This window comes from Lacerta agilis, chromosome 8 (assembly GCF_009819535.1).
Source record: "Lacerta agilis isolate rLacAgi1 chromosome 8, rLacAgi1.pri, whole genome shotgun sequence".
In the NCBI taxonomy this organism is placed as follows: Eukaryota; Metazoa; Chordata; class Lepidosauria; order Squamata; family Lacertidae; genus Lacerta; species Lacerta agilis.
In genome coordinates, this window is record NC_046319.1 from 14,246,513 (window position 1) to 14,269,710 (window position 23,198).

Here is a 23,198-nt window from a genome sequence, read left to right on the forward strand (position 1 = left end):
CGGAAACACTGTTTACCTTCCCGCCAGAGCGGTACCTATTTATCTACTTTCGCTTTGAGGTGCTTTCGAACTGCTAGGTTGGCAGGAGCAGGGACCCAGCGATGGGAGCTCACCCCGTCGCGGGGATTTTTTACGTTTTGTCTTTGGGAAGTTCTATATAATTGCTTAGAAACATAGGGAGCAGCCTCGGACAGTTTCAGACTGTTGGTCCATCTGAATCAGTAGACAATCAGTATTGTCTACACTGACTGGCAGCAGCACTTCAGGGCCTTGCGATAACTCCACAGCTGCCCTCCCTCCTCTACTCTTTTTGTTGCTTGGGGCCTGTTCATTGGCATCTCCTCCTCACCCCCTTTTTGCTGTCTTTTCAGGAGACGTGCCTTGATGCTCAATAATGCTGTGGCCGCCGTCGCCTGTGGATTAATGGGTGCTTCCAATGCAGGAAAATTCCACGACTTTGGCATTTTTGCTCGCTTCCTCGTTGGGATGTGTTCAGGTGAAAAAAGAAACCGCCCCACATGTAGTCTTTGAATTGCCTTTTAAAAAACCCAAGCCAAACAAAAGCAGAAAGCTGCCTTGAACCCATGTCTGTGGTTGGAAGCTTTGGCTCCTGAACCCAGATGCCTAGGTTGCTTATCAGCAGTAAAAAGTTACGGAGCCGTGCACATTGTTAATCCTACTCAGAGTAGACCCCCTGAAAACAATAGGCGTGACTAACTTAGGGCTGAGTTGGGTCCCATTTGCAATGTACGTTTAAAGTAGTATCATACCACTTTAAATATTTCTTCAATAAGGGATTTTGTTTCAACTTTTAAACGCCTGCTGAGAATTTTTCTATCTTGCCAGACTTAGGCAGGCAATTAATAATATATCTTTCCATAATACTTAGTTGACGATCTCAGATTTTAAAGTTTTTAGGTGTTGTCGTTATACAGCACAATTGCATCTTGCACAGGGGTGATGTTCTGGGGATGACACATATACACAAAAACACATATACTCAAACCACCCCCTTGGAACCAGCCCCATGCAGCCATCCTTACTTTCCAAGCAGGGCAGAGAGCTTTTGAGCTCCCCGCCTTGCTTACTGGTCTCTCTCTTGGGCTCTGGGGTGCTGGCATCAGATCTTGCAACAAGATCTAAACAAGACGGAGAGCTGAAAAGCTCTTTCTGCACTGGGAGTATCTGGTGCAAAAGGAGCTTTTAAGCTTTCCTGGGAGCTGGAGGGCAGTCTGCTCCCATCTATTATTATTATTATTATTATTATTATTATTATTATTATTATTATTATTTTATTTATACCCCACTGGGCGGCTTCCAACAGAATGTTAAAAACACAATAAAACATCAAACATTAAAAACTTCCCTAAACAGGGTTGCCTTCATATGCCTTCTAAAAGTCAGGTACTGTAGTTGTTTATTTCTTTGACATCTGACGGGTGGGCGGGCACCACTACCGAGAAGGCCCTCTGCCTGGTTCCCTGCAGGATAATTGTTTTTCCATTTGTCTCTCCAGCTTTGACCAGCGCACTTCTCGTTTTCTTGCTGTACATCATTTTTTATTTATTTATTTTACTTTCCCGCTGTTTAGCGCTCCTACAAAAAAAAAAAGGATGATCAAGTGATATAGGTGCAAAATTTGTGTGTGTTGCCGCTCGTTTGTGGTGGCTCCAATCACAACTTTATATATATTCTGTCTTTAATAATAAGAATTCAATAATACATATTTCCTTTTACGTATGTCAAATGATTGTCTGATTAATCTGGTTTCCTGGTTTCCTGATTCTCTTACTCCCTGCCATGGGTGGGCGGAGCTGAAGGTGGAGACAACATGAGAAGCAGGCTATACAATCATGGAGTCATAGAATTGTAGAACCCCGAGGGTCATCTGGTCCAACCCCCTGCAATGCAGGAATCTTTCGCCCAATGTGGGGCTCAAACCAACCACTCTGAGATTAAGATTTGTGCTCTACTGACCAGGCTATCCCAATTATATTGATTATAGGAAGAATGAATGGGATAACATGGGGTTTTCTGGGGTCTTTCCCCAAGTAAAATTAAAGGGAAAAATCCCAGGTGGGAACATGCAGTCCCAGGCCAAATAGAAAAAGAGGTGTGGACTTAAGGGAAAGTGTGGCTGGGCCCTGAGATCTAGTGGTGGGAAGCAGAACGGCTGGGACCAGCAAAGTTCTACTCAGAGCAAACCCACTGAAATTAACAGAGTTAGTTGTGTGCATTAGTCTGTTCAGAGCAGGATTAATAGTGGTTGCAGCCGTATGCCATAAACAATGAAGTAACACCATGGAAGAGGTCCCTCTGCCAGTTGTGCCTGTGACCCTTTGATTATCATTTAACCAGGCTTGTTTTCCACTATGATCCCGTTATATGTTGGAGAGCTGGCCCCCGTAAGATTCAGGGGGGCCTTCACGGTGATGTCCACACTGTTCGTCAACGTGGGTATCCTCTTAGCTCAGGTCATCAGCAGTCCCAACATCCTTGGGAACAAGAAACGTAAGTTGGAGAAAAGAGGGCGGGGTTAGGGATGTGGGTGGCGCTGTGGTCTAAACCACGGAGCCTCTTGGACCTGCCAATCAGAAGGTCGGCTGTTCGAATCCGTGTGATGGGGTGAGCTCCCGTTGCTCTGTCCCAGCTTCTGCCAACCTAGCAGTTCAAAAGTATGCCTCTGCAAGTAGATAAATAGGTACCACTGTGGCGGGAAGGTAAATGGCATTTCTGTGCGCGCTGGTTTGCGTCACGGTGTTCCGCTGCGCCAGAAGCGGCTTAGTCATGCTGGCCACATGACCCAGAAAGCTGTCTGTGGACAAACGCTGTCTTCCTTGGCCTGAAAGCGAGATGAGCACTGCAACCCCATAGTCGCCTTTGACTGGGCTTAACGGTCCAGGGGTCCTTTACCTTTTTACATCCTATGGTATGACATGTAGGCAAACCAGGCATGGCATCCCACTTCATAATTATGAAGAGCCAATTTTAAACATCTTTTTAATCTCATCATGTATCATTTCCCCAAATACCCTTGCTTTCTTGCAAGTCCACCACATATAGATATATAAAATTCATCTATCTTGTTTACACTTTCAGCAATTGTTAGGAACCTTCTTATATGTTTTAGAATGATTTGTTAAAATGAGTATACCAAAAAAGAAGCCAGAAGCTTATTTCTGCGAGGGATTATGGGCATAAATCCCAAAGAAAATGTTAAAGTTGTTTGTGTATGTAATGACAACAGCTTTATGTGCAGAAATGGAAGGAAGGAAGAAGTTTCCACCAAAGAAGAATGAATTAGTGAGATAATGGACTATGCAGAACTGGCAAAATTAACAGCAAAATTAAAAGAATCTCACAATGATCGTTTTATGGAAAATTGGATGTCTTTTTTTGGACTGCTTAGAGAAATATTATAGTATGATGAACTCATGAGCGGGATGTGAGCAACGAGCAATAGAAGTAATTAGATTATAATATAGAAGATAGGGTGCAGCAGAAGTGGAGAAATCACAACTCCATGGGAAACGTGTTGGGAGGTCAAAAAAATAAAGAGAAAATATGAGATTGTGTTTTGATTGTATATGTTTAAAATGTTGAAACTTAATATAACATAATTGAAAAGAAAAAAATAACATTAACAAGAGCCTTCCGGAGCAGGCCCGTTGCCATCGATAGCCCTTTCCTCCACAAGTTTGTCCCATCCTCTTTTAAAGCCATCTAGGTTGGTGGCCACCCTGGCCTCTTGTGGCAGTGAGTTCCACAGTTCAGCTCTTCCTGTGGTCGGCCCCTTCTTTCCCCCCCCCCCTCTGCCCTGCATTCAGTTTTGCAGGATGTGTCTTGGTCCTAGTGTTAGAAGAGGGGCAGAAAAGTGCTCCCCTCTCCACTGCCTCCACGCCATGCTTCACTTTGTAAACATACCTTGTTGTGACTTATTCACTTGTCTCGTTTTCTTAGGTCTGCCACTGATGCTGAGCCTGACTGGGATAGTTGCTTTCTTCAACATCCCGCTCCTGCTCCTGTGCCCTGAAAGTCCTCGCTACCTGTTTATTCAGATGAAGAACGAAGCAAAAGCAAGGAGAGGTAGGCTGGCCTTGTAGCTTTGTACGCAGGAGGCCCCCCAGCCAAATTTCTGGTGTCTCCAGGTAAGGCTGCGAGGAGCTGGGAAGTGATATCGGGATAGACAGGGGGGTGTTTGCCCCTCCCGCCCACCAAAGTTTGCTTGGGCTGTGACTGATGTCAGACCCTCCAGGTGTCCCTATTTTCCAGTCCCGGGATTACAGAAGCTGTCCCAGTTTCTGATTTGACCCTGGAATGTCCCACTTTCCCATAGGACATCCCTATTAACCATCAAATAAATATTGGAGGGTATGGTAGGGTGCCCCTATTTTCATCGGAGAAATGTTGGAGGGTATGTAGTGTTTACGCTCTAGTCTGGACTGTGTGTAGTGCTTGAAGTTTCTTCCTCAGATTCTCTCTCTCTCTCTCTCTCTCTCTCTCTCTCTCTTTCTCTCCACCCAGCCTTGACAATGCTCAGGAACAATGTTGACATGGAAAATGAGATCGAGGAGCTCCAAAAGGAGGCGAAGTATGAAATGCAAGAAAAGGACATGACGATAATTTCACTTCTAAAAAGCCATAATCTCCGTCGCCAAGTCATCACCGTCGTCATCTTGTTGGGGGGCCAGCAATTTTCTGGCATACTTGGGGTGAGGAAGCCAACGTTCCAAGTGGCTCAGGAGCTGTGGGAGAAGGGATGGGGAACCTTTCTCTGCCGGGAGGGGGCATGTTCCCTTCCCAGAAAGTGCCTGAGGGTCACATGACATTGGTGAAACTCTTTGGCTCCTGTAATGGGGGGGGGGGAATCCCCTATTTTTTTCATCTGGTGAATGAAGGAAGGAAAGGGCTAAGGAAAGGAAGACCAGAAGGAAAGAGGACTGAGGCGTTTACGTCCTTCAGCAGAGAAATGATATAGTAAAGCTGGACCCACAGTTGTGGCCAAAATTGGCAAATTTCAGGGAAGCCAGATAATCTCCAGGAGAGAACTGATATTCTTTAATGGTTCAGGAATATATTTCTTCAAGCTCCTCTCGAACCATTGAAGAATTTCACTTATGTTTGTCAGAAAAACATCCTCTGGGAAGTTTTGCTCTACAATCAGCATTCACAGGCTGACGGGGGGGGGGGGCATTGCCTCATGTCACATGAGTCAACCCTGTGTTGCTGTTTTTTAGCCAGGCATTTTAACTGAATTCCAGTTTTGTCGTTTTAACCGATTTTTATTTTGTTACCATGTATACCTCTGAGGCCTTTATCTTTACACCTCTGAGGGAAGGTTGAAATTAAATGTGGGTGTATTGCCTAGAATAGAATGCATAAATAAATAAATATCCTCCTTCATTGGAGGCGTTGAAACAGAGTTTGGATGGCCACTTGCCATGGGTTTGTTAGCCGCGATTCCTTCATTGCAGGAGGTTAGACCAGATGACCATTGGGCTCCCTTCCAATTCTTTGGCTTTATGATTCTAAAATACATTAAAGGCACCTCTCATCAATGAAGGGTTGTTTGGGGTGGTTTCTATTTGATTTCATTGTGGTTTTTCCTCTTTCCCGAAAATTCCCGGTAGCCGGCAGCTTCTTCCGCAGCTGATGTCTTTGTTTGCTGTGATCTGCTTGCAGTGCTACTTCTACGCAGAGAAAATCTACAGGTCGCTTCTAAGCAAAGAGAGCCATCTCATTTATATGAATATGAGTGTGACGTGCTGGCTGTTGGTCGTGGCCGCCATACTGGTGAGCCAGCCATCCCCTCCCTCTCTCCTTCCCTTTCAAATCTCCAAACTCATAGACCTGCATACATTTGGCCTATAGTTTTCCCCTCCCTACCACTTAAAGAGAGCGAGGTTACATGACGTTGGCTATTTATCTATTCACTCTGCCTTGTTGACAAGGGGGGTTTAGATAAGGTCACATTGAAGCAACTTTTCTTTACATTCCTCCATAACTTTCCTTATTGCAAAAAGTTTGATCTTTCGGTGATTTTTTAAAACTCTTTTTATTTATATTTTTATATTCCTTGTAAGCCGCTTAGCTTCCCTAACAGTCAAGCAATATGCAAATTTTCTTAAATAAACTATGAACACTTGTAATTACAGGTAGGTGGCCGTGTTCGTCTGCCATAGTCAAAACAAAATAAAATAAGAAATTCCTTCCAGTAGCACCTTAGAGACCAACTAAGTTTGTTCTTGGTATGAGCTTCTGAAGAAGTGTGCATGCACAAGAAAGCTCATACCAAGAACAAACTTAGTTGGTCTCTAAGGTGCTGCTGGAAGGAATTTCTTATTTTATTTTGTATAAACACTTGTAAGAAATTGGTCTCTTAGCATGGCAGCACCTATGCTATTGACATCAGGCAGATAGATACCTTTGCTGTCCTCTTTTCAGCACCCACTTAAAACAAAATTGGTTTAGGCCACAGTTAGTTTAGTTTTATTTCTTTTTCTCCCATTGATTTTAATAATGTTTTGGTTTAAAAAAAATACATGTTTTTATTGATAATTTTTAATATTTCCTGCGAACTAAGAGGCTTCATGTCAATCAAGTAGGATATAATTTTTTTGTTAAATAAATACACACAGGTATTTGCATGCATTTAGGAAATTTGTCTTGAGGAAGACTGCCCAGTTCCTTACTTGTTTGTGGTTTGCTGGTCAGCAACAGCTATTTTCGGGCAGAAACCATGGAGAGAGGGAGTGGGGAGATCTTGGATTTAAAATGTTCCCTTAGGAAATAATGGAAATTGTCAGCTCGTTATGCGAACACTAGCCTAATGAACGGTTTCCTGGGAACCCTAGATGTCTGCCATTGACGCTTTGGGACGGAGGTTTCTCCTGCTTCTGGGGTTTCTGATCTGTAGCGTTGCCTGTGTCCTGCTAACCTTGACCCTCGAACTTCAGGTGAGTAAATCGCGACCGGCAGAATGCAGAGCTGAAAGTTGCTCATTAAAATTAGCTATTCTGCTTTGTTTAGGACATTATTATAATTCTAAATATTATTATTGTGATGATGATGATGATGATGATGATGGTGATAATTAATTATAGGCATTCTAACCTGGCCTTCACCATAAACAACTCAGGCCCTCAATACCTGAGAGACCTCCTCCTTCCCAGAATCCTCTTTGATTCTGAGATTTCAGAAGCGGGGCGCTCTTGGTAATTCCTCCGCCCTCAGAGCCGCAGGGTGGTGGTAGTGGCGGCTGAGGAGAGAGCTTTCTCTACGGTGGCCCTTAAGTTGTGGAACTCCCCTCAGAAGTGTTTCTGGTACCTTCTTTATAAAGCTTCTGGCAACTGCTGAAGATGTACCTCTTTGCCTTGGCTTTTGACCCTTGTGGTGTGTATTTTTAGGACGCAGCTAATTTTTTGAGATTGCAAGCTGGGTAATAAATCAATCAATGACAACAACCCCACGATTCTTGAAAGAGATGTTTCTAACTGAAACTGTTATTAGATTATTATTATTATTTAATTAACCTCTTAACAACTTTTATGACTGTTTCAGCTGTTTTTAAAGTGGTTTGTGAGAATCAGTCCTACTATAAAAACCGGCACATAGACTGAGGTCAAAAAAGTTAGGGCAGATTTCATTCTGTTTGGCATGATTTTATTTTCCACGTCAAAAATGCAGAACATATCCACTCTCCCACTTCAACTTATAAATGCTGTGGATAATACAGTAAAATGGGGGTACATGCTACTTCTTCTTCTTTGGCGATCACTCACAGCCGAATAAGATTGTCCTCCATGAACACGGTTTTAACAGAGAGTCTGTAAGTGAATGTGGAGGCTAATTCTGGGTCTGCACATCCTTCCACAAGTGGGGACATAGCTTTCCGAACCACAGAGCCTAGGGCTTGCCGATCAGGAGGTTGGAGGTTCAAATCCCCGTGACAGGGTGAGCTCCTGTTGCTCTGTCCCTGCTCCTGCCAACCTAGCAGTTCGAAAGCACCTCAAAGTGAAAGTACCGTATTTTTCACTCCACGAGACGCACTTTTTCCCTCCTAAAAAGTGAGGGAAAATGTTGGTGCGTCTCATGGAGCGGAGGGAGAGCCGGTAAAATGCTGCATGCAGCTCTTGCTTTGCTTGAGTGAGAGTCGCACACAGCATCAGGCTTCCCCTCTGATCTCTGCACAGGGAGCAGGGATGGAGGGATCCACCCATCCTTCCCTGCTCCCTGCACAGTGATCAGGCTCTGCCTTGGATGGCTGTATGTTGAGCTGGGAAGGAGAGACCCGTCCCTTCCCAGGGCAAAGCCTACTTTTGGGATCAGTGGGCAGCGCGGAGGTTGCTGGGGGAAGCAGTGGGGCTGCTGCTGCCTCCTCTGCTCCCGCTCCAGTGCCCCCTCCCAGCCTTTAGAGGAGGAAAACCAGAAAAATATTTTTTTTTGGTTTCCCCCCTTTAAAATATAGGTGTGTCTCATGGAAATAAATAGGTACTGCTCTGGTGGGAAGATAAACAGCGTTTCTGTGTGCTGCTCTGGTTCGCCAGACGCGGCTTAGTCATGCTGGCCACATGACCTGGAAGCTGTACACTGGCTCCCTCGGCCAGTAAAGCGAGATGATCACCGCAACCCCAGAGTCGTCTGCGACTGGACCTGATAGTCAGGGGTCCCTTTACCTTTACCTTTACCATAAGTGTGGGCTGTGTTACTGATGTCTCTGGCCCCTCTCTTTATCTCTCCTTTGAGATTTCATCCCTGTTTTCCACGATGATTTTGTACTAAGCTTGATTTTATTTTCATTATTGCATTTATATGCCACCTTTTTTCTCCAAGGAGCTCCAGGTGGGGTACCTGCTTCTCCCCCCCCCATAGACTAGGCTTGAGAGGCAGTGACTTCGTCCAAGTTCACCCAGCAAGCTTCATGGTCTATTGGGGGATTTGAACCCTGGTCTCCCAGGTCCCCAGGATTTCACTCTAACCACTAAAAGACACTGGCACTCTGATTTTGCATTTTAATAAAATCGTGGCTCTGTTGGCTGCCCTAGGATCCTCCGAGAGGAAGGGCAGGATATAAATTCAATAAATAATAAGGTCCTAGGGCAGGCTTCAGCTATGGGTGGGGGAGAAAACACAATTTGGTTTGCTTTCAAAGGGAAATCTAACCAATCTGTGCTTTCCATAGCAATTCGCAAATGGAGGCAAAATGCACCCTGCTCTGAATATTGCATAGGAGTTCAAGGAGTTATATGTGTGTACAAAGATGCCTATACTGTATCGTGCAAGTCAAAGGGTATGGTGATTCCCCACCCCTGCTTTAAAACGAGAGGCAACCTCGCTCATGCACAACTCTCTTTCTCCAACAGAACATGCACCCATGGGCGATTTACTTGAGCTTCGTTTTCGTCATTATCATGCTCACTGGATACCTGCTTGGGCCAGGTAAGTGCTCAGGTGACACACAAAACTTATTTGAGGTGGGTGAAGAACATGGGCCTTTTTTGTGGTGGCTCCCCATTTGTGGAATGCTCTCCCTGGGGAGACTCGCCTGGCACCTTCGTTACATATCTTTAGGTGCCAAGCAAAAACATCTCTCTTTGACCAGGCCTTTGGCTGATTAAACAACCTATGGTCTTTTAAATGTGGTTTTTTATGGGGAGGGAGGGGAGTTATCGGTTTGTTTTTGTTTTATTACGTGTTTTGCGTTCTCATGTTGTATTTTTGTGTTGTGACCTTTGGATGAAGGGCAATATGCAAATTTAATTAATTAAGATGGAAAAGACATAGATCCAGCACTGGAAGGGAGTTATAGCTCCAAATATCTGGAGGGCCCTATCTGTACTGTACGTTGAAAGAAGTTTCGTATCACTTTAAACGGTCATGGCTTTCCCCCCAAAGAATTCTGGGAACTGTGGAGTGGTTAGGAGACCCCCTGTTCCCTTCGCAGAGCCACAATTCCCAGAGTTCCCTGGGAAGAGGGTGTGACTGTTAAATCACTCTGGGAGGAGGGAGCCAAATTCAATACCCACTTCATTCTGTCCTCCCAGCTATAATCACCTACTTGGTCACTCTCGAGATGTTCCTTCAGTCATCGCGGGCCACAGCCTTCACGTTGGGCGGACTAGTGAACTGGGTCAGCCGCTGTTTTGCTGTGGGGATCTTCCTTAGGCTAGAGGTGAGTGGTTCTCCCGGGTCCCTTTTAGCGGGAAATAAATAAACAAAACGGCAATAAAAACACATTTCGTCGAGCCACAAATGGTATCTAGATATTTCCTGCAAACACACCAGCTCCGCCCCAATGGTAGGAAATGATGTGGGAATGCTGGGAGAATTCAGGGAATCAGGTTGCATCTGTTGCTGTTTAAAAGAGCTCAGCTCCAGCTTGCTCCTTGCTCGAGCAGCTTCTGAGCTCAGTTGCTCCCCAGAGCACAGCCTTCACGTTTCTCAGTTGCTCCCCAGAGCACAGCCTTCACGTTTGCTGATGGCTGGAACCTGGTCCCACCTTGCCTTCTGCCCGGCTTGAACCTCACCTCACCCTGCACCCTAAAGGGCAGGACAACAAGCCCCTGCAATTGGTAGGCCAGGTGAAGTTCCTGAACTGAGGACTCTGGCCGTTCCACTTTTGCGTGTTCGACGAAACGACCTTTCCTGGAGGTCCTGAATCGGCATCCGGACACCATGCAGGCGTCATTGAATGGAAACTGAACCCTAGAAGGACAGAATCCCTATGGGTGGGCGCTTCCACGGTCCGGGTGTCAGGTCCACGTGTCTGTTCTGGGTGGGGTGGCACCCCTGTGAAAGAGGGGGTCAGCAGTGGGGAGCAACACATGCAGATTTCCTCTTTGCATGCTCGGTTACAACTCACAAACTGTGGCAGAAATGCCCAGAGCTGAAATGGAGACTGGAAAAATGAGGAGTCCGCCAGGACACATTGGTCAACCCCTGCTTACCTCCCCCTGTTCCCTCCCCCTTTTGTCTTTCCAACTCCAGCCGCTCACTGGGCCTTACAGTCTCCTGATCCTTTGGCCTCTCTGCATGGTGACCTTTATTTATATTTCCGCGATGGTTCCGGAAACCGGAGGCATGACCTTTCTTGAAATCCGCCAGTCCATGGATCTCCAAGCCAAGGAGAATAAGGAACAGATAGATCCCACCTTGGGATAGAAACTCAGATAGTTAGAGACTCAGAAGGCGTCGATGCTGTGTTTAATTGTTATTTTTTAAGATACAACGGTCCAAACAGACCCCCTTCATGCTGTCCTTCAGTTGTCTCATCTCTGTTAACACATACGGCGGTTTTCCTTTCAGAATGGAAGAACAACCCAGGCTGTTTCCCCCTTCCCTGTGTGCACTTTTCTATTGTTCTACCACAAATGTTGTTTCTTTATTAAATTACGAAGGGCGAGCACAATCAGTCCAGAGCCAAATGTGTGAAATGTCCACAAAATCACGACCGCTTGCAATGGGGACTGCATTGTGGTCGGTTTCCTTCAATTCACCACACCCGTTGTGCTGTTTGAGACAGCTTTGCTTGGTGTAAAGTGGGAGTCCCCAGGCCTATAAATCACACAGAGGCATTTGCACACACACACACAGAAATCAAGTCACGTTCACAAGCAGAGATTGCAGTTAGATAACCAGGCAAGAAGAAGAGTTTGGATTTGATATCCCGCCTTATCACCACCCGAAGGAGTCTCAAAGCGGCTAACATTCTCCTTTCCCTTCCTCCCCCACAACAAACACTCCGTGAGGTGAGTGGGGCTGAGAGACTTCAAAGAAGTGTGACTAGCCCAAGGTCACCCAGCAGCTGCATGTGGAGGAGCAGAGACGCGAACCCGGTTCACCAGATTACGAGTCTACCGCTCTTAACCACTACAACACACTGGCTCTTATCAGGAGAACAAGGGTAACATCACAGGCAGGCGCTTGAGGAAGAAGAAGGCTGCAGATTCATCTATCAGCGCCTGCAAATTCCTTTGCACTTCTCCATGGACATCAGCCTGGATAGCTCAGTTGGTTAGAACATAGTGCTGTTAATGCCAAGGTTGCAGGATCGATCCCCGTATGGGACAGCTGCATATTGGTTGGACTAGATCAGGGCTTCCCAAATTTGGGTCTCTAGCTGTTTTGGGACTACAGCTCCTATCAGCCCTCTCCCATTAGCTAGCAGGACCAGTGGTCAGGGATGATGGGAAGTGTAGTCCCAGAACAGTTGGAGACCCAAGTTTGGGAAACACTGGACTTGATTATCCTTGTGGTCCCTTCCAACTTTACAGTTCTGTGATCTCAGATCTTTTACAACATCCTGCAACCTCCTCCTTTTACTGTCTATGTATCTTCAGTGTGTTATGTCACTATGTTTTCCAACACAGCATGGTGGGTCAGAGCTGCCTGCCTGTCCCTGGCATTGTTGTGGGTTGCCTGGACAGAGGTGGGCATGGGGCTGTGGCAATGCAGTGGGTAGGAGTACCAGATTGGTTCCACTGGTGCTCCCAGCATCTCTAGCACTCCACTGGTTCGTCATATTGCCAAGACAGACGGAACTCAATAAAAAGCTTGTACATACCCACTCGTCTCTGGTAACAAAGGTTCGACTCCAGGTGACCAGACCTGATCCAATATAAATAGGATTCCTTCTCTATTTTTCTTTTTCATTCTTTGGGTGAACCAGATACCTTAAAATGATTAGCATTTATGGGCAGGCTTGCTAGCTAAAAGGTTTGTGTGGCCACCTTCACCTTTTAGTAAGCTGATTTGCAAGGCTGGAGTTGCACCACGGGAACAAGCGTCATTGAAATTTGGTCTGTAGGAGATCTGGGTTTGAACATAGGGCATCAAAAGCCTGGGTAGCAGAGAAGAACAAAAGGTGGTCCCGGGTTCAAATCCCAATTGAAGTCTAGATTTGCCAAGTGTAGCCACACACCCCTCAGCCTATGATCCTGATTGCTGAGATGGACATTGACCACAGTGGTGGCTGCCCAGTTACAGGGAGGGTGGGGCACTGTCCCAACAATTTCAGTCTGCGCTCAGCCAGCCCCCACCTTCCTGCTTTCTTTCTTGCTACTGGTCGAGGGGTATTGGCACCAGTAGCGTAGTGGAAAACTGAGAAGTTCAGGGCCCCTTCTTAATTGTCACAGCCTCGCCCCCTTCTAAGATTATACAACTTCCTAATATTATGCAGTAATTTTTTAGTTGCACAGTAATAATAATAATAATAATAATAATAATAATAATAATAATAATAGATGCATTGCAACTATCAATGCAGATCTTTGTGTGTTGCCATTCAGCTATATACACTATTTTCTGTGCGCGTCCATGGGCAAACGATGCGTCAGTTCAGATCTTCGTGTGCTGCTTTTCAGCTAGATCTACCACTTTCTGTACACAAAAATGGGCAAACGATTTGGAGCGCTCCGATGCCTTCTTTCCGGAGTGACTTCAGTTTTGTTTTCTTTGAGGTTCCATTGTGCATAACAGCACTTGCAATGCATTGTTCTCTCGGAACCAAAGCGCCTTGTGTTCTGAGTGCTCCTAAACGCTCAGCTTTGGGGCATGCAGAACTCCAGAGTGACCCTAGGAGCCAATCCTCAGTGGCCAACTCAACTCTCTCCACTCAGATTGGCTCCAAAGATCACAAAGGGAGAGAAGACTTCTTTTCAGGGGCTAGCAAGCTTCTGATCAGGCAGCTGTAGGACTCTGGAGGGAAGGCGCCTGTTGTAGAAATAGTAAAGGGTCTTTGACCCTCCACAATCCCAGACCACTACACCTGTGGTTGGCCCTGCCTGTCAGCTCCTTGTAGAATGCAGCAGGGAGGAGGAGGAGCAGAAAGATGGGGACAACTCTAAAATTGTTTGGCTCTACCTTTCATTGGCTCTGACTCCGGTTACCATTTGGGCTCCCTGCCTTCCACTCCACCTTCCAACACTGTGTGACCAAGTGGCAAGGCTGTCAGATGTGGTTGGAATCTGTTATGCACAGAGCTCCAGGGTGCCATTGAAGCCTTCAACCTTCCTTTTGTACTGCTGGGGGCCATTACTCGGAACAGCACTTTTCTATCCCCGCCTCCTTCCTGCCGTGATTGGCTCTCGCCTCCGCTGCCAACTGCCAACAGCTTCTCATGGAACTTCCTGGCGCCGTTCTCCTGATTGGATCTCGCAATGCTGTTGGATTTCCTGGTGCCTGTTTTCAAGGGAAAATAAGGACTGGCTGGTGTCATTTTCTACTCACCTGTACGGAAAAGCTGTGGTCAGTCTGCATCCTCTCTGCCCATTTATCCCCGAATGTCCCTATGGAAATTACTCTCCATCGGTTTCATAAGAACATAGGAAGATGCCTTACACAGAATCAGACCAATGGTCCATCTAGCTCCAGGTTTCAGGCAGGTGACATTTCCAGTCCTACAAGGATATGCCCTGGGATTCAACCTGGGATCATCTGTAAGCAAATCCTTTAAGACCAGGAAGAAACAGCTCAGCCCCCTGGGCCAAATCTAGCCCTCCAAGCCTCTGTATCTGGCCCTCAGAAGTCTCCTCAAGCCACCACACACCCTGGCCTTCCTTCACACCCATAGTACTTCTTCCTGCTTGGAATGTATTCTTGAACTCTTGCTCACCTGGATAGAGGAGAGAGGGGGTGTCCGTGGGTTTGTGTAGAAAGTAGCCTACCTGGCAAAGGTAAAGCTCCACCCATTTTTGATCCTGGCCCAGCCTACCACCACCAGGCAGCTCAGGCAGTTACCCAGAAGGGAAGGTGACCATTGTGTGTGTGTGGGGGGGGGGGAATGCAGATATAGGAAATGACAGGGACTGGCAGGGTGCTGACAAGGGTGCACTGGGGGAGTCTGGCTTGGGAGAGCGGGGCAGTAATTCGTGGGGACCTGTACTAGCCAGGAAGCAAGAATCTTAGGCAGGGGAAGCTTCGGAGTGGGAGGAAGAGGTTAGTGAAGGGCTGGGTGCTTCCCCACCCTCCTCTGCATCACTGTCTCCCAGAACCAGGAGCAGAATGAAGTGAGAAGAGCAGAGGCAGTTTCCATGCAGGCGTAGTCTCTGGCTACGTGCACGCAGCTCGTTGAGGGAAGGTACATAAACTGGTGGAGGGGGAGTGGTCCCCAGTTGCTGCAACTGCTCCATAGATCATGGATCTGGGAATGGCTGCCTAGACTAGTGTGCATAGTTCTGCAGAGCTGTGGAAGTGACAATAAAGAGTTAATTCTTGGCCGTGTGCATTCCTTAGCTGGGAAGCGCTCTGGAAAGGAACATAGGAAGCTGCTTTCTACTGAATCACACCACCGGGCCATCTAGATCTGTGTTGTCTACACTGTCTGGCAGCACCTCTCCAGAGCTTCAGGCAGGTGTCCCTCCCTGCCAAGCCTGCAGGTGCTTGGGGTTGAACCTGGGACCTTCTGGACGGCAGTCAGGTGCTCTACTACGGAGCTACAGCCCTGTAGGCAGGTTTTGCAACTATCCATGCAATCCATTAATTCATGTATTGGGCTCCCTGCCTTCAGCCCTACCAGTCCAAATGGGCTCCAGCCACCCCTCTTTGACTACTTGGCAAAGCTTCTGGCTTTGCTTAAATATTCCAAGTGTGAATTTGAGATTTGTTGCCGCATATGTGTGATGGCCACTGGACTAAGATGCTGGTGGTCAAAGAAGAGGTCCAAGGTATTATCCATGCCCTCCTTATGAGCTTCCTGGAAGTGGCTTGCTAGTGGATGCTGGACCAGATGGGCCTTTGTTTTCACACTTTTATTCTTTTATTCAACAGCCTCCTAATAATATCCCCCTGCCTCTCCATCCTATAAACCATTCTCTGTTCAAAAGCATTGCAGAGCCTTTACTCTGGAGCACTGAAGGGGAGGCTAAAACAAACAAACAAACAAACAAACAAACAAACAAACAAACAAACAAACAAACCCTATTGTCAACACAAATGACCCTGTGAATCTGGAGAGTGAGAATCAATGACATATAGAGCAATTCTATAGACTAGGAAGGGATCCCCAAGGATCATCTAGCCCAGTCCCCTGCATGGCATGCTCTTGTGTATTGCACTTTTTATTGTGATGTATTCATATATATATATATTATCAAACTTTTGTTATGGAAATTGCCTGGTTTTATGCTTCTTCACTCATTTCAGATCAGAATGCATCCAGCTCTTCCAGAGTGATGAAATATTGTATTTACTGCAGCATGTAAAACTTGCCTGGGACTGATTTTTTTTTTTATAAGCAACCTTATATATGCCTGGCATTATAAATCATGAAACAGTTATTAGTAATTTTATTGCTGTGCCCTTCTGTTTGGTGTCGCATTGTTTTATAGATTTGCACAGTTTCTTTCCTGAATATTGCTCATCGGCTGTTAATTCCTCTTCCACAGCTGAGCCCTGGTTTCTGAGCCCTGCTTCAGAGAGAATGAAAAGAGAAGAGGAAGACAAACCCACTGAAAGGGTGAGTTGGGGGAGTGCTCTATCCAGTTGCATTTATAAATCATTGGCCATCTAAAGTACATCCGGGATTCCAATGACAGAATCAGCATCTGGGGGGAAGGGGGGGATTTTGGGTAATCAGCAAAATGCCTGGGTTTTTAAAACTTTTTCAAAGCTCAACAACTTTTTGTGTCCGGATTTGTATTTCTTGAAATATGGCAACCCTATCTAAAGCAGAGAAGGCGAACATCTGCCACACTCTAGATGATGATGATGGTGATGATTTTATTATTTATATCCTGCCGATACGACTGGGTTGCCCCAGCCACTCTGGGCAGCTTCCAACACATATAAAAAAAAACCCATAATAAAACATCAAACATTAAAAAACCTCCTGATACAAGGCTGCCTTTAGATGTTGTTGGATTCCAGCAGCCCCAATTGATGTGGCAAGAGATTATGGAAGCTGGAGTTCAGCAATATATAAAAGGCCACACGGCACCTGATGAATCTGATGTACAACTGTTTTCCAGGATGGCGATGACATGTAAGCCTATAGTAATGTTGCAAGCTTGAGGGGCTCAGTCTGGATAATTTCCATGCAGTCCCTTGCAGGCCTGTGATTCTATGTATCTAGTGAGGCTTAGAAATTGAGTTGCCATATGTCAGGGACCATGCTGAGTAGGGCTGCATGGAGGAGGAATGGTGGGAGCTTCCCCCTCCCCCTCTCCCTGCTCCTCATCCGGATCCTGAATCTTCCCAGGAGCAGGAGGACAGTATAGATTTGGAACAGTGGTTTGCAGAGGGACATGGTTCAGAAGGCAGAAGCTGGGAAATGGGGAACAGCTAGGAGAAGAAACACTGGAAGGGAGAGGGTTAACAGATTCACTGTCTCTGGAAAGCATTCATCTGCTCAGCCCAAGGTCAAGAAGAGCTGATAAGGTGGCAACACAGAAACCACAGTGGTTATGAGATCAGGTTACAAGACACAGTAGTGAAGTGGGTGACTAGGGATGAAGTGGGTGGAACCCTTAATTGGGAGCACCACCATGCCTAGGATAGGGATTCTTTGTTCTCTCGCTGTGATCATTAAAGTTTCTAACTGGTAAGAATACTCATTTCCTTTGTGCTTCTCTACTGCCAAGGGGGGTGGGTGGGAGGAAGCCGATTCCCTGAAAAATCTGGACATAAAAGTTGTGGAGCTTTTTTTGGCAAAGCTGTGGAGCTTTCTTTGCAAAATCTCGAAACAAAAATGATTTTTTGAGCTATTTTAAAGGAAATTCACCAAAAACTATACTTCTGACATGGGTTGCCATATGCCTGGATTTTCCCAGACTTTTCTGCATTTTTCCACCTGGCCGCTGTTACAGATGGCTGAATCCCAGCTATATCCAGGAAATTCTGGACGTTTGGCAACCCTAAATTGTAGCAAGATTGAATTTTCATTATCACCGAGACCCGCAAGGCCTGTTTTCAAGCAAACGTGTCATGCATTGGGATCTAACAAATATTTATGGAGGTTGGATCCCGTATGCTGAAATTCATGGTTTCTGCTGCTCTGTTCCAATAGAAACCGACAAGACTCCTGGTGCTAGCTGCAATGACCGCTGGTTTTGGATCGTCTTTCCAATATGGCTACAACGTCTTTGTGATCAACTACGCAGCAGAGGTATGGTCTGTTATTATTTGTTCAGAGCATTTGCACGCTACTTGTTAGCCAACAGGGCTCCCAGAGTGGCTTATGTGCAGCTGATTAGAACAAAACAATCCCTGCCTGCAGGATTACAATATAAATTCACAACATGCAAGGAAAAAGGACAGGGAGGGAAGGACATGGGGAAATAAAATTCAGGCACCAATTCTTCAATGGGAGTTCATCTAATGACCAGCGGGCACAGCAGTGGCGTAGCATGGGCTGCCAGCGCTCGGGGCCACGTGGGAAAGGGAGGGAGGGAAATGGCATGCACATTCAACTGCCTAACGGTGTCTGCGACAGAAGCACACAATTGTATTGAGGCAGCACCAGGTGTCAAAATTTTGTGCCCCTTACAATTTTGTGCCCGGGGCAACCACCCCTGTACACACACACACACACACACACCCTCTACGCTGTGGCACAGTTCAGGGGCAGAAGGATGGAGCTGAGCTTTGGGGGCAAAGCTGATGGAGCGAGCTCAGCTTCCCATCTCTCCCACTGGTGGAATGGCGGAGGGAGAGGAGGCACAACAGCCCTGCAGTGTGGGCAACTGGTTGCAGGGGGTCAGTGCAAATGTTCTACCTTTCCCTATTTCCAGTACAGTGGTACCTCAGGTTGAGTACACTTCAGGTTAAGTACGCTTCAGGTTACATACTCCGCTAACCCAGAAATAACACTTCAGGTTAAGAACTTTGCTTCAGGATAAGAACAGAAATCGTGCAACGGGAGGTCGCATTAGCTAAAGTGGTGCTTCAGTTTAAGAACAGTTTCAGGTTAAGAACGGACCTCCGGAACAAATTAAGTACTTAACCAGAGGTACCACTGTATTTGTTCTGTTGGGGGGTGGGGAATGGAACCTTGGACCACTTGCACACAATAAGTTTATTAAGCAGAGAGACAGAAGGTTCAGGTGAGTAACGCGGTGCATCAATACGCTAATCCACACCTAAACATGTTTTCTCCCTTCATGGTGGAAAGATCCGCACTATATATTTACTGCACATTTAAAGGACATGACTTCCCCCAAAGAATCCTGGGAACTGTTGTTCTCCCCTTTTGCAGAGCTACAGTTTCCAGAACCCTTAACCAACTACAGTTCCAAGGATGCTTTGGGGAAAGCCATGTGCTTCAAACGGTGGTTGAGAGAGCGTGTGTTTGGAAACAAGGATGTTGAACGAGAACCACAAACACGGTAGTCAAGGCTGCCTTGCCCCTCCTGTTCAGATCTGCATGGCACCAAAACAATGGTTTACTGTGGCTTAATGTGCAGGAAGACCCTGGTGCTGACTGTTACACCAGTGTGTTGTAGTGGTTAAGAGCGGTAGACTCGTTATCTGGGGAACCGGGTTCGCGTCTCTGCTCCTCCACATGCAGCTGCTGGGTGACCTTGGGCTAGTCACACTTCTTTGAAGTCTCTCAGCCCCACTCACCTCACAGAGTGTTTGTTGTGGGGGAGGAAGGGAAAGGAGAATGTTAGCCGCTTTGAGACTCCCTAGGGTAGTGATAAAGCGGGATATCAAATCCAAACTCTTCTTCTTCTTCTTCCTCTCTCCTAGTTCATTAAAAGCTTTTACAACGAGACCTACCGATGGAGGAATCACATCAGCATAGACCACAGCTTGCTCCTGTTCCAGTGGGGGCTGACGGTTTCATTCTTCCCAGTCGGAGGCATGGTTGGGTCTCTTTTGGTGGCTCCCCTGGCAGATAATTGTGGCAGGTACAGTGATAACTCAACCCTGGAGATGGAGATTAATTAATGGAGAGAAAAGAAAAGCGTGAAAGAGGGCCGATACCCCAGCATGAGAATCTGTGCAATAACTGGCAGTCTTGTAGAAACTGAAGTGTACAAGCGACACAAATAATTTTCTTAGTCTCTCTATTTTGCTTGCCTTTTTGCCACCTGGAGATTCAAGCTTTCCCTCTACCACCTGGAGGGGGACAGGCAAACCTGGAGATTTGGCAATCCTAGTGAATGACCTTCTTATCCTAGGGCCTATGAAAGCACTATGGGGAGGGTGTTGGAGGGGAAAGGCTGTGTGGCCTTTCCGGATCCAAATCTCCCTTTTACAGGAAAAGAATCTACATCAAAGCATAGGAAGCTGTCTTATGCTCAATTGGCCTATCTAGTATTGCCAACACTGACTGGCAGCAGCTCTGCAGGCTTTCAAACGGGAGATTCCTAGCCCTAACTGGAGATGCCAGGGATTGAACATGGGTTCTTCTGCGTGCAAAGCAGTTGCTCATACTGCTGAGCTATTACCCTTCCTTTAAGGCAAATGAACATAGGGAGCTGTTTTATGCTGAGTCAGGCCATTGGTCCACCTAGCTCAGTACTGTCTACACTGACTGGCAGCAGCTCCCCAGCTCAGCGTGGTTTACGCCAGTGTTTTTTGACCTTGGGTCCCCCAAAGTCGTTGGACTACAACTCCCAACATTCCCGAGCCAGCTTAACCAATGGTCAGCGATGGTGGGTGCAGCAGTTCAGCAACACCTAAAGTCAAATACTGACCTACACTGACTGGCAGCAGCTCTCCGAAGGAATCTGAACAGGGGCATTCCTCGTCCTATGTGCAGATGCTAGGGAGCAAACCTCCTTGGCCTTTCCAACAATGAACAAAACCAGGACAAAATATCAGTAATTAAATTGTAGCAGCAGTAACAGTAGCATAGCAGGATTCCAGTTGCAATTTCCTCTCCCTGATGCTTTTCCATCTGCTTTTATACATCCATCAGTATCCACCCTGCCCTTTTTTCCCTGCCTTTTCAGAAAACGTACTTTGCAGGTGAATAATATTTTGGCCATAATCTCTGCTGTCCTCATGGGCTGCTCCAGAGCAGTGCACTCCTTTGAGTTCATCATCTTTTCACGTTTGGTTATTGGAATATGTGCAGGTGAGTCGGAGACAGGATGTGCTGTTTAAATATATACGCTGGGAATGCATGTCCTTTGACCTGGGCCTCTCCAGACGTCCTGTATATTGTGCATTCACAATTATTGTGATCATGATGGTATTGGGGTGGTATTGGGTTGTTTACAATACTGTTTCGCGCCTGCAAATGTTTTGGGGGTGGCTGCTTTGCTTCCAACAGACAGCTGTACAGTGGTCCGTGGTCATAGGTGCGGGAAAAGAATCATAGAGTTGGAAGGTGCCCCCAGGGGTCATCTAGTCCAACCCCCTGCAACCGTAACAGATGAGCATTTAACCTCTGCTTTCAAAACCTCCAAGGAAAGAGAGCCCACAACCTTCCAAGTGTATTTTGCATAGGTTTTTCCAGCTAAGTTATACTCATAGGAGACCCATTGGAATTAATAAATTTCAGTGAGCCATGTCCATTCACTTCAATGGGGTTTTGGTCCAATACTAGTCCTACTTAGAGTAGACCCATTGAAGATAATGGGCATGGCTCACTTAGGTTCATTAGTACCTATGAGATCATATTACCCCATATATGCCCACTTGATCACTTTGATCTGCAGAAGTGCACTGTTACAGGTTTTATTCTGCGTTTGCCAAGAAACTGATTTTTTACCTATACTTTAAACTCCCTGCCTATTGATATCAAGCAGACACTTTTTGGCATGTGTGCTTCAGTGTGGCTTTTAGCTTATCATTGGTTTAAATCCTCCCCCCCCTTTTTGGAACGTTATAAATAGTTGCTTTTAACCAAAAAATTCATTGTTCTATTCTTTTTGTAAACTGCTGTTATAAGACTGCTTTAAGGTTGGTTTTGGTGTTTTGTTTTTTTAAAAAAAGTATTATATAATTTTTGTGAAAAAATTAAATAATTTCCAACAGGTCTACTTTGAGCTACACTAAGTGTCTTTTAACCTTTTTGTACACGGTTTGTATTTTATGTTTTTATGTATTTTCAGTGCTTTTTTCTGGGAGGACACAGGGTTACACTTACCCCTAAACATTTTGTGAATCTAAGTTTGGCCTCATTGAGGGGCAGTATTTCAATATGAGTAGGAAAATGAGAGTACCCCTAAACATTTTTAAAGAAAAAAAGCACTCTGTATTTTTATTATAAATGCCCCAAATATTTTCAGAAATGGAAAAAAAAATCAACACCTGCTTGGCTACGGCCCTATGAGTCTTGTTATAGATGGGGGGGGGAATCCTCCTAAACCCTAGGAATGAAGGAAATATTTGGATTTTGATTAATTGGGATATGGACTAAGACACCAACTGCAGAGCTGGGCCAGACAGGGAAATCTCCCCTCTCGCCCCCAGGTGTAAACAGAGACTGAGAATTTGGAAGGTTGCCAGAGTAACTGCTTTGGGGGAGGGCAAGGGGTTTTCTGGGAGGAAGAAGGGGCAAAAAAGCTGACATCTATCTTGGGGAGGGAGGTGAAAAGTTCCCTGCACAGCTGTGCGCCGTGTTGTAAGATCCGGACTTCCTCCATGCAGATGGAAGTTGTAAATAGGTGAATGAACCATATTTCTTAAAGCACAATGATCTCCACTGTGTCTTCTGTTCTCCAAAGGGACACAGACCCTGCGTGTGTGCCTGCGACCCCATGGGAGAGAGGGGCAGGCACCCAGCTTTTGTAACCATCTGCTCTGAGTAGAACTTTGCATTGCCTGCCAGCCCAGGAATATGTCCAGATGCTTCTGCACGTAGCCTGTGCACATTCAATTGTCTTTTTGTTGACCTTGTCATCAGGGATCTCCTTCAGCGTGGTTCCCATGTACCTCACAGAGATTGCCCCCGAAAACCTTCGAGGAGCCATAGCCATCACTGGCCATTTCTTTATCATCTTTGGTAGCCTGATGGCTCGCATATTTGGGCTTGACAAACTCCTAGGGACCCAAGAAGGTAAGTCTGAGAGATGCCCCTTTTGGCCTCTTGACACAGAGGCGGCTCACATTTCTTCAAGGGTCAACCCTCTAGCCACGCCCACTTCTACACTCTGGCCACACCCACAAAGTTTGAATGTGAGCGTGGCCAACCCATTTAATTTTTAAACCCACCCACTCACGCACACCTGGCATACAATTCAGACATGTAGTTATTGTCATGTGGTTTAACAACCAATCTGTCTCCATAGGGAACTCTGGGAACAGTA

The 23,198-nt window shown here is 46.1% G+C and overlaps 2 protein-coding genes across 2 annotated transcripts in view; both read left to right on the plus strand.

Annotated features, from left to right (window-relative positions):
- The first annotated feature begins 3,905 nt into the window (after positions 1 to 3,905).
- LOC117050937 (solute carrier family 2, facilitated glucose transporter member 5-like) lies at positions 3,906 to 11,160 on the plus strand. Its single transcript, XM_033156900.1, has 8 exons — positions 3,906 to 4,086; positions 4,525 to 4,712; positions 5,683 to 5,793; positions 6,855 to 7,059; positions 8,746 to 8,774; positions 9,363 to 9,438; positions 9,987 to 10,171; positions 10,987 to 11,160. Exons 1-8 carry the CDS (start codon positions 3,972 to 3,974, stop codon positions 11,158 to 11,160), a joined length of 1,083 nt encoding a protein of 360 aa, XP_033012791.1. The 5' UTR covers positions 3,906 to 3,971.
- A 6,846-nt stretch (positions 11,161 to 18,006) lies between these two features.
- Positions 18,007 to 23,198, plus strand: part of LOC117050938 (solute carrier family 2, facilitated glucose transporter member 5-like) — a 38,178-nt gene continuing 32,986 nt past the window's right edge. The window contains exons 1-4 of the mRNA XM_033156901.1: positions 18,007 to 18,100; positions 19,684 to 19,844; positions 20,895 to 21,019; positions 22,796 to 22,948. Coding sequence (XP_033012792.1) covers positions 18,032 to 18,100; positions 19,684 to 19,844; positions 20,895 to 21,019; positions 22,796 to 22,948 — 508 coding nt within the window. The 5' untranslated portion in view covers positions 18,007 to 18,031. The remainder of the gene's footprint in view (positions 18,101 to 19,683; positions 19,845 to 20,894; positions 21,020 to 22,795; positions 22,949 to 23,198) is intronic.